Source organism: Theobroma umbraticum, unplaced genomic scaffold, assembly GCF_002168275.2.
Source record: "Theobroma umbraticum cultivar Fairchild unplaced genomic scaffold, ASM216827v3 scaffold_95.0, whole genome shotgun sequence".
In the NCBI taxonomy this organism is placed as follows: domain Eukaryota; kingdom Viridiplantae; phylum Streptophyta; class Magnoliopsida; order Malvales; family Malvaceae; genus Theobroma; species Theobroma umbraticum.
In genome coordinates, this window is record NW_018397257.1 from 8,405,079 (window position 1) to 8,414,645 (window position 9,567).

General features: G+C 37.8%; 1 protein-coding gene across 1 annotated transcript; it reads right to left on the minus strand.

The window, feature by feature from the left end:
• Positions 1 to 1,332: 1,332 nt before the first annotated feature.
• On the minus strand, positions 1,333 to 5,172 carry LOC110411899 (Protein kinase superfamily protein). The gene is made up of 2 exons (XM_021422260.2): positions 4,537 to 5,172; positions 1,333 to 2,346 (listed from the first exon to the last, which is right to left on the minus strand). The coding sequence occupies exons 1-2, from the start codon at positions 5,127 to 5,129 to the stop codon at positions 1,551 to 1,553; spliced, it is 1,389 nt and encodes a 462-aa protein (XP_021277935.1). The 5' UTR covers positions 5,130 to 5,172; the 3' UTR covers positions 1,333 to 1,550.
• Between the last annotated feature and the right edge of the window lie 4,395 nt (positions 5,173 to 9,567).

Sequence of the window (9,567 nt, forward strand, 5' to 3'; positions counted from 1 at the left end):
ATCTTAGCCCAATGGGTTCAACATTAGGCCATATGTTCTCTGCTCGAAAGAAACTAGCCCAACGGGAATTTGAAATGAGAAAAGCATTTAATTTTGTGCGGCGGGCATTGATTTGACTTGCGTGGTAGAAACTTCCAGGGAGACAAGAATTAGAAAAGCATTGTCGACGATGATAGCAAAGATAAGACTACTTTGCTGAAGAAAAGAATAACAAAGCCCATCCGAAGGAACGACCAATCAAAGGTTAAAAATGAAATGACGTAAGGGCAGGAAACAAATCTGCATGAGATGTCAGTGTCACCTCCATCTCTCATTTTTCTTCTTGAGGTGAGTGTTTCCTAATTTGAAGTGAATGGAGTTTTGTTGCATGGCCTAATACGACAAAAACAATTCTGACATGCTGAAGAAGAAAAAAGAGAGAGAGTTAGGCATGCATGCTTCCTACTCATGCTATATAACCATTACACACATCTTAAATTTTATAATTAGAAAGAGCCCTCATCATTAGATAATTTGTCATGCTTAAAATTTGGGTATTTGGAAATGAACAATGCTAAACCGAAGGTTGAAGTTGAAACTAAATTCTGCTGTGACGGAAGAAAAAGACAAAAGCAATCTCCTCATTAAAAACATCTGACAAGGATATATGTCCAACTTTCAGACGAAGTTGTAAAGATAAAGTAGTATTACTATTAACTGCTTAGATACCCCAGAATGGCTCGATTGCACTATATGCCAATAAAAAAAGTAACACGAGGGAGAAAAATTAAACCTTTTGATGGCATCATGTAATGGAAAGTACGCAGGGATCATGTGAGAGAGCCCTATCTGAAGGGAAAACTGAAATTGCCCTCATGCCAAAGACCCACATTTTCCCTGCGCTGTAAACAAGATCACATGGTGGGGGCAATGCTCTTTCACAACCAAACACACACAAACAAAGCAGCAATTCTCCTCCCTCATGCTTATGCCCATTCTCCGGTCCCCCCACCCGTGATCGGTGGACAGCCTATCACGCTGCACCACTGGCTTTCCCCTCCCCAAGTCAATATGGGTATTTGTGTTCATATGCATTGTCGGGATCCAATGCTCCGGCATTGACCTCAACACATAGATGACCTTAAAACGGATTTATAAGATTATCTCATTTGTATGTATCCGTCAATAAGCTGCCATGAAATATGAAATATGGGACAATGCTGCGAGTGAAAGTCGGATACAAAACGCAATTTAACAATACAAAGAGTTTTGATGAATATGTTAGGGGTCGTTGTCATGATAACAAATCTTACAAACCTGAATCATTTGTCCCCCTAGCCAATGATACCCTGCCACGTTAGTAGAGATGAAGTTTTCAGTCTTTTAATCTCATATATAATATATAAGTGAATTTACAAATGCCTGCGTTATAGATGGCCCCCAAATGGCGGCATGAGCAGTTGGCAACGTGCTTTGCCAAAAGAGGATGATTCCAAAAATCATTATCACCGGTTATATGAATGCTATCGGGATTCTTGAATTTTTCTTATTTACTCATTTCTTTACTTCACCTAATAATAGTCCACCGGGGTCTCTGGACAGCTTTCGTCTGATACAACTTCTCTACTAAATGGTGGTGGTACATATGGTGGGTGCGTGCATCTTAGCAATGCCCAGTTCACCCCTTGGAAAAATGGGTGGTGCTTGATGGCTGACGCACCCATCGTGGACCCTAACCGCCTTGCCGGATCTTTGACCAGTAGCTGGGAAATTAGATCCTTAGCCGCCGCAGGAACTGTGGGTTCCTTAGGGAACTCAAGGGCTCGAGCCACAATGTTAGCTAAGGTTAATTCATGGTCCACACCCTTAAATGGTGTTACCCCATAAAACAGTTCATACATAAAGATCCCCAGCGTCCACCAATCCACAGGGCTGCCATGGCCCTCACCGGACACAATTTCCGGTGCCAAGTACTCGTGGGTCCCGACGAAAGACATGGACCGGACATCAATGGGCTCGGCCACAAATTCAGGTCCACCGCGGTGGCCAGTCTTCTTTTTGCGTTTGCGTTTTGGGTGGAAACATGACACAGCAGGTACTATACAATTTGGGATAATGCATGAAGAGGATGTGAAAGGAGGATGGTCAATAGGATAGTCGCTTTGCAGAGCTGGAACTGGTGGTTTCTGGTCAGAAATAATCTGGGGTGTTGGTGTGGAATCATCGCATTTTAACGAGAGGTCAAAATCCGTCAGCATAATATGACCGTCTGATCGAACAAGCACGTTTTCAGGCTTTAGATCACGGTAAACAATCCCCAACATATGAAGGTACTCTAGAGCTACCAACACCTCTGATGCGTAGAACCTGCAGACACCAGGAAATATAATCTTGTATTAAATATCAGAACCAACCAACAAAAGCAACCAACTACCTATAATTTATTCAGTTTCATCATTGTTTCACTAGAGTAATCAAGATCAACAACCTCATGATACTACAATTTTGAGCCAGGGTCCACGGATACCTGGAGATTAGGAGAGAGATATACCCTTTTTCTTTTCCTTTATCGATAACAATTGCAGACAAGAAAACAATTGAGATGCTCAGAGTGTCATGTACTTTTTGATCACATTAGCCAAGGGACATAAGGACCAACTACGACTATTATTTATCCACTGCGATTTTAAACTTGATTTACACACTAAACTAGACAAGAAATTATCTTGCTTCTACCTCTACTGCATTATGCATACTACAAGGGACCTACGTGTCTCTTTTTCAAGCTCCCCTCAGAATCTTTTCATGCAACACATAAATGGTATGAGCCAAAAATCTTTCAAATCAAGAATGGAGAAGCATATATAGCAATGACAAGTTTCTCTAACTTGTGTCCTTATCTTGCAGCATATTCACATTGCTCTCTTCCTAGATGTTCCCTAGTATTTGCGTGTGTCTTATAATGACATAATGCTCACAAAAGTATAGAACATATCTGAATCTGATTCGTTTTCAGTGGAATCCTAATAAAAGATATAGCGGGAGTGAGTATCAAATAACAATTGAATTTACTTATGAATCTACTGGAAATGGAACTAGGAAATAAATGGTAAATAAGATTACAGTATAAATATAAAGAATTATTCCTTATCAATCATATGTATTATTGTATAATGCATACCCAAACATTTGCTATCAATCATGCATGTGACTACTCATTATCAAAGCGAAAAGATATGCAAGAAGATTTGTTGTCCTCTCTTTAACCTTATTTTGCTGAATATAAATCCTTTAAAAGTCCAGTTAACAATTGGTGCTTATATAAGCATCTTATCATCGTCGTCATTACTAGTATTGAATGGTTAGGTAGCACGGACAGGAGACTAACAAGAAAAGGTCAGAAAGGCCAGAGAGCTATATGAAAAAAACAGGGTCTACCGTCATCAAAGCTTAAACTTACAAAAGCAAATCCCAGAAATCCAGCAAAAGAAAAGGGAATTCAGATTACTTGATTCAGATTTCCTGGGATCAAACAAAAGGGGAAAAAATTCTTGTTTGATCACAACTAACAGACATGCATCATGCATGTATGGCCTCACTAGTCACTAGTTACTCCCACTAACACAGCCGCCGAAAGAGAAACTGCTGGGTACTTTTTTATCATGAAATGCATATTAAGGATAATACTACTATAAGATGCACAACTTGCTCTAGTGGTAATCCTATTCTCATTAATTTCTCATTTTCTAGACTACCAAATAGTACTAATTACAGTCCAACCCCATATCATTCGTGCAACAATTTCCTTAACATAACTACTGCAATATTACCTTCTTTTTCCGAAATTTTAACCAAAATCAATTCGGACGATTTATTTATAAATTTTAGAAACGTGCATCCTAATTTCTTAATAAGTACTACACATGCAAACCTTGGTAACATTTATTTTAATTAATATATTCTTAAAGGAGTACCAAAGTTAAGCCCCAAAAAATAATCGTACTAGCACATAGTACAAGAGTAATAATTAATCTAGCAAGAAGCTAAATCATCGGCTCATCATACGACCCTGCCGCGTGATTGCGCTAGCTCTCTCGAAGACAAATCTAATCTTAAATAAGTACTGAACTCCTTCCAAAATTCACCATTTTGCATTTGGGCACGAGAAAGGAAACATGTGCATTAATTGGCCCTCGTACCCCAAAACCAAACGGTGGCATGGATGCGATATTCTAGGCACTAGAGTCCATATCAGTAATTAAAATACGCGTCCCCAAATTATTGGCTAACATGCTAAAATGGTCAAATCTATAACACGTTTTGACCACAATAGCCAACCCGGATCTACCGTCTGTCATAACCAGAATAACGAAATGATCTGATCCGAATTATAGCGAGAAACAGTCAACTGGACCCCACCCCGCCTGACAGTCCACCAGGTTGTGAGCCCATTCCCCCCCGATCAATCACTCTCAAAAATCCATAAACGAAAATTTTAAAAAAAATATATTTTTTAAAAAATAAAAAAGACGTTAACGGCTAACGGAGAAGTTGTACCTGACGGCGGATTCAGGGAAACGTTTTAGAGGTTGACGTTGACGGAGGACGTGCAGGTCGCCACCTGGACAAAACTCCGTCAATAAACAAAGCCATTTAGGAGAATCAATAGCGGCGAAAAGCGAGGGTAAAAAAGGATGGTCAAGTAATTCGAGTATTTCCCTCTCAGTCCTGGCTCTCCCTTCTTTACTCCTGGACGCTAGCTCTTTCTTGTCCATCACTTTCGCCGCAAAAACGACTTCGCTTTTCTTGTTGTTGATGTTGTTGTTGTTGTTGTTGCTGTTGCCGTTGTTTTCGTTTGAGTTGGTGGCATTGGTGTCGGGAGGTGGGGGTGGCGATTTGAGTTCGGCTAAGTAGACGGAACCGATGTCGCCGGAGCCGAGGCGGAGCGAAAAGCGTAGGTCGGCGAGGGAGAGGGAGCCGGAGCGGAGGGGTTTGGAAGAAAAAGACCCGTGAGCTGAGGGAGCGAGAGAGGAAGAGCCGGAGTTTGAGGCGGAGCCAGAGCTGGTGCTGCGGTTTATGGTTGCGGTGGAAGTGGAGGTGAAGCTTAGGCTTTGGAGATCGTCGGCCAAGTCGTCGAGCCAAGGCTCCATTGTTTACAGCGAGAGAGAGAGAGAGAGTTAGAGGGGGGAAGAAATGAAGTGAGTGAGAGAAAGACAGAGGACTGTGTTTGATATTTGAAGGGCTGATGGGTCGGGTTTGGACTTGGGAATTGGGTTGATAAGGGGCCCAGATTAAAGGTTGGATCTTGATTCGCTGCCTCCTCCCGAAATGGGGGCCCTCCTAAAGGCACCGTTTGGGGATCAAATAAATAGGTCAAAGTCAATAAACTGTATTTCTTTTTTCAGAAATAATTTTTTGACAGAAATTAAAAAACCTTTAATTTTTTTAAGTAATTTCTTTTTTGCCTCCCGGAAAATAATGAATAAAAAAGGAAAGAAAATCGAGAAAGGATGAGATTAATGCTGGATTTATGTCCCAAATTATCATGATTGGCTGCGAGCGTGAAGCTTAGTTGTATAGACAGCCCTATTTTAGGGACTATAATTAGGAATTTATGGTTTTTTAAGTTAGGTCCTCAGTCAATATTCAATATCTAAACTTGGAATTAAAAACTTGTACTAATTAATTAATTTCATTATAATAAAATCATTTTTTCAAGTACAAAAGATAGAAAATAGGAATATGAAAAAAAAAAGAGAGTTCAGTTCAATTCTCCTTATCTTGTTCTAAATTGTTAATTTCAATTGAGAAAATGTTTTCTTTCCCTTTCCCTTCCACAAATTGAATAGAATAATAATTGTGTAATTGGGTGTAAGGCTAATAAAAATATTAACAAATTTTTATATGATCAATCACAAATTTCATAAATTTCAAGTTAATAATTGTGTAATTGGGTTATGGTTTTGCTACAGAAATTAAGTGAGAGGTAGCGTCACCGTCGTGCAAATTATATCTTTCACCTTCCTTTTCCTTTTCAATCGTATGGAACCTTTACTACCTTCAACTAATCCTTTGTTCCCCCACTGTACTTTTCCACTTCTGCCTTGCTCACCAATTTATGAGGTGAATTACAACCATTCATTAATTTCACTGGGATTACAAACTGAGATATTGTGTTAGTAATAAATAACTTCTTTTAGAATGTCAATAACTAAACTCACCTACCCAATTAATCGTCTAATCCCCATTCCCTCAATCAAAAAAAAATTATGCATTTTCTTCTTCATGTTAATTACTATTAAAAGATATAAAAATAGTGTAATTACCATCTATAAATGGAAGCTTCTTAATTAAACAATTTTTTAGCAAACTTGCTTGTCCATAAATTGTATATAAATGTAGCATCAATGTACCGACAAGGACAGTCTTCTAGAAAGCTATTTCTTGATTATCTGCTTATTCACCGCTACCACCAGCACCACTAATAGCGAGTTGTTGACTGCGATAGAGATATATGTACTGATAGTCTGATAAGCATCCTCTTCACTATTATTACTAATTAACATGTTCACCCTTTTTATTTATTTTTTAATGTTTTTTTCTGATTTGGAAGCGACAGCCACACTATTCACACCACCACCAGCACTCCTTGATTACAATCACCTGCAGACCTAGCATGTTTCACATCAAAGCGGGGTAGACTGTATGATTAGTACAAACATACCAGGACAAAGAGCTCAGTTGTGGATTGAAAAGCTTGAATAGTCCATGTCGAATTAATACTTTGATTGATCTGCTCGGCTTATCTTGCCCTCAGGAATATTTTCCCAGCATTTATAGCAGAGGTTTCCCTATTGTTTTCATTCATGTTTGTGTATGAAAATGACCCGTGATAAGTAATCGGATTTAACGTATGGATAAGCGATCAGATATCTGTAATTGACGAGTAATTAACGTGTCGAATACCAACACTACTCGTAAAACCAAGAAGAAGAAAGATAGCACATTTGTCATTGTATCAAAAGGGCCCTTCCATCTTGCTGTCATGCAACATGGAATTTAAAGTTTATGCTTTCTGGTTGTTAGTCATCTTAACAACGAAATGTGTGCTCCTCAGCGCATTACTGTTAGCTATGGTTTTTTTTTTTTCTTTTTCCTTTTTTGAAGTCCCGGGTCAACTGATATAGGACGGTATCTGAGTTACTAACAGTTCAGGTGTGCTGCTATGATTAAAACCAAGAGAAATTGAGTGAAGGAGGGCTTCTCCCCTTATGTAGAGGCAGGCTTTCAATCTTTGGGTCCTCTATAACTCAAGCTCAGACTTAATTATCTAAAAATGCAGGTAGAGTTTATGGTGACGCGTAAGGATAAAAGGGTAACGATCATCAAAGAAGTTTACTTTTCAAACTCCACCTACATGTTAATTTGATCACACTGACTGAATTCTGGTGATCCATTGGTTTCTGTCAAACACGGGAGCGAGAGAGATAATAGAGAACTTACACCACACCATGTTTAGTAGGAAGGAAGGAAATGATGGAAAGAATTGAAGTACGTAATTTTTCCTTCCTTTCCTCCTTGCCTCCTACACAGTGTTTAGCTCATGTATTCCACCACACTTCCTGCAAGTGCATGTTCTCTAGAAGATTAGCGAGATTGAAGTATAGGCTAAAGGTTCAACCAGTAACTGCAAGTCATATGTATATGGTATGGTTGATTTGGGATACCTAGCTTGACGGTTTATTTAAGGAAGTATTTAAACACATAATCAAAGCCTATAATAAGCTGATATATAATACTATATGAGGAGGTGAATGTTATCCGATCTGAAGCAAGCAGCCTTAATTATTGGATTAATGCTGCAGGGAGTTGGCTCTCTCAACCTGACTTAATTAATTTGATAATGTAGTTATCGTTGCAATTGCTTGTCATGCAAGTGTGTTCCCACCCCAAAAATGAAACCAACTTAATGAAGGAACGGTTCAGGTGGGAACCTGAAAGTTGGGGCAATAAGTTCTTTTACTGGTAATCTCTTCTAGGCCAAACATTGAACTTGGATCTTAATCTATTTGATGCCCCATCAGCAGCATGAGTGATCCAAATTAAGTCATCTTTTTCCGAACATGAACTCTTGTTCAATCTCCTCATAAGAATTCAACATTTCACTAGATTTTTCGGTTGATCCTCCATCAAAGAGACAGACTGATGATTTGTTCTTCATCTTCTTTATACCTAAAAAGCAATCATCACATGATAGTTGGAGGTACATGGCCAAAAACCCAAAACATTTGGGAAACCACCATTTAAAGAAATTGCCGCCCATTCAAACCACATAAAACCAATATATTCTTGGCTTGATCATCCGTCAAAGTTCCATGATGATGGTTAAAACAACAAGACTTATCTACCAAAGGAGTAAAAGCAAGAGAAACCCACACTTGAATTTACGTTTTAAATCTCCATCCAAAGCAACATTCTCCTTTCCTTTTCTTTTCCTTTTTTGTTTTTTTAATTTGCTGTTGTTGTTGTTGTGGTGGTGGTGGTGGTAGTGGTGGTGGTGTTATCATTATTAGAAGATAATCAAAGTCCTTTTCATTGTAAAGTATCATTGCCTCCAAACGTAATGCATTTGGTCGAGCACCAATCCATGACAAATTTTCTTGTGATCCCCTTTAACCTTTTCCCACTCACATGTCCTTCACTTAATTTTCATCAACTTTTTGTTTATTATAATAAAATATAACACCTCGAAAAGTGCAAGAAAAGGAGAATTTTACTGTCAAATGTGAAACAGTGGTTGATTTTGAAGTCATAGCACTAAAAAGAATCTAATGAGGCTGATTATAGCTAAGTCGTTAAAATTTTCATATAAAAAAATAATTAAAAGCCCACACAGATGGATTTTTATATCACGTGATCCAAAACATATTCTTAATTATTATTTAATACAAAATTAATGATTTTTTTTAGAGTATATAATGCATAGAGACAAAAAAGGTTATTAACATACTATATTCTAGGTTTCTACTATTACATGTATAAACCACACCTTTTAAAGGGCCGCCAAGGTTTAATGAATGGGTCTAGGACCATATGCCGATATGTATGACCGAACATCATGAAAAAGGGGGCCTTGGTCTTTGGTATCTCTTTATGTATCCAAAGACCCAAGGCCAAGTCCTAACTCAAGTTATGTCCATTATTGCCATGGCCCTGGAATTAAAACTTCCTAAACTTTGCCATAACTTCTTTTACCAACATATTAAGTTTCAGCTTTTTGTTTTTAATTGAAACAAAAGGATTTTGATCTTATTTTTTAGATATGAGATTATACGTTAATCAATGAATCAAATATTTAGACGTAATTATTTATAAAATTTTAAATTATTTTGAAAAAATAATTTAAAGACATGACAAATTATTATGAAAACACTTAGTAAATTTTCACATTTCTTTTGAATGAAAATTTTGATTTGTTATTTATTCAAAATAAAAAATCAAAAAAGAAGAAAATTTCAATTTGTCAACACAAGTATAACCCTTGACCTAAATGGTCTAGGCAATTACCCTTATTACTCAAAAGTTGGC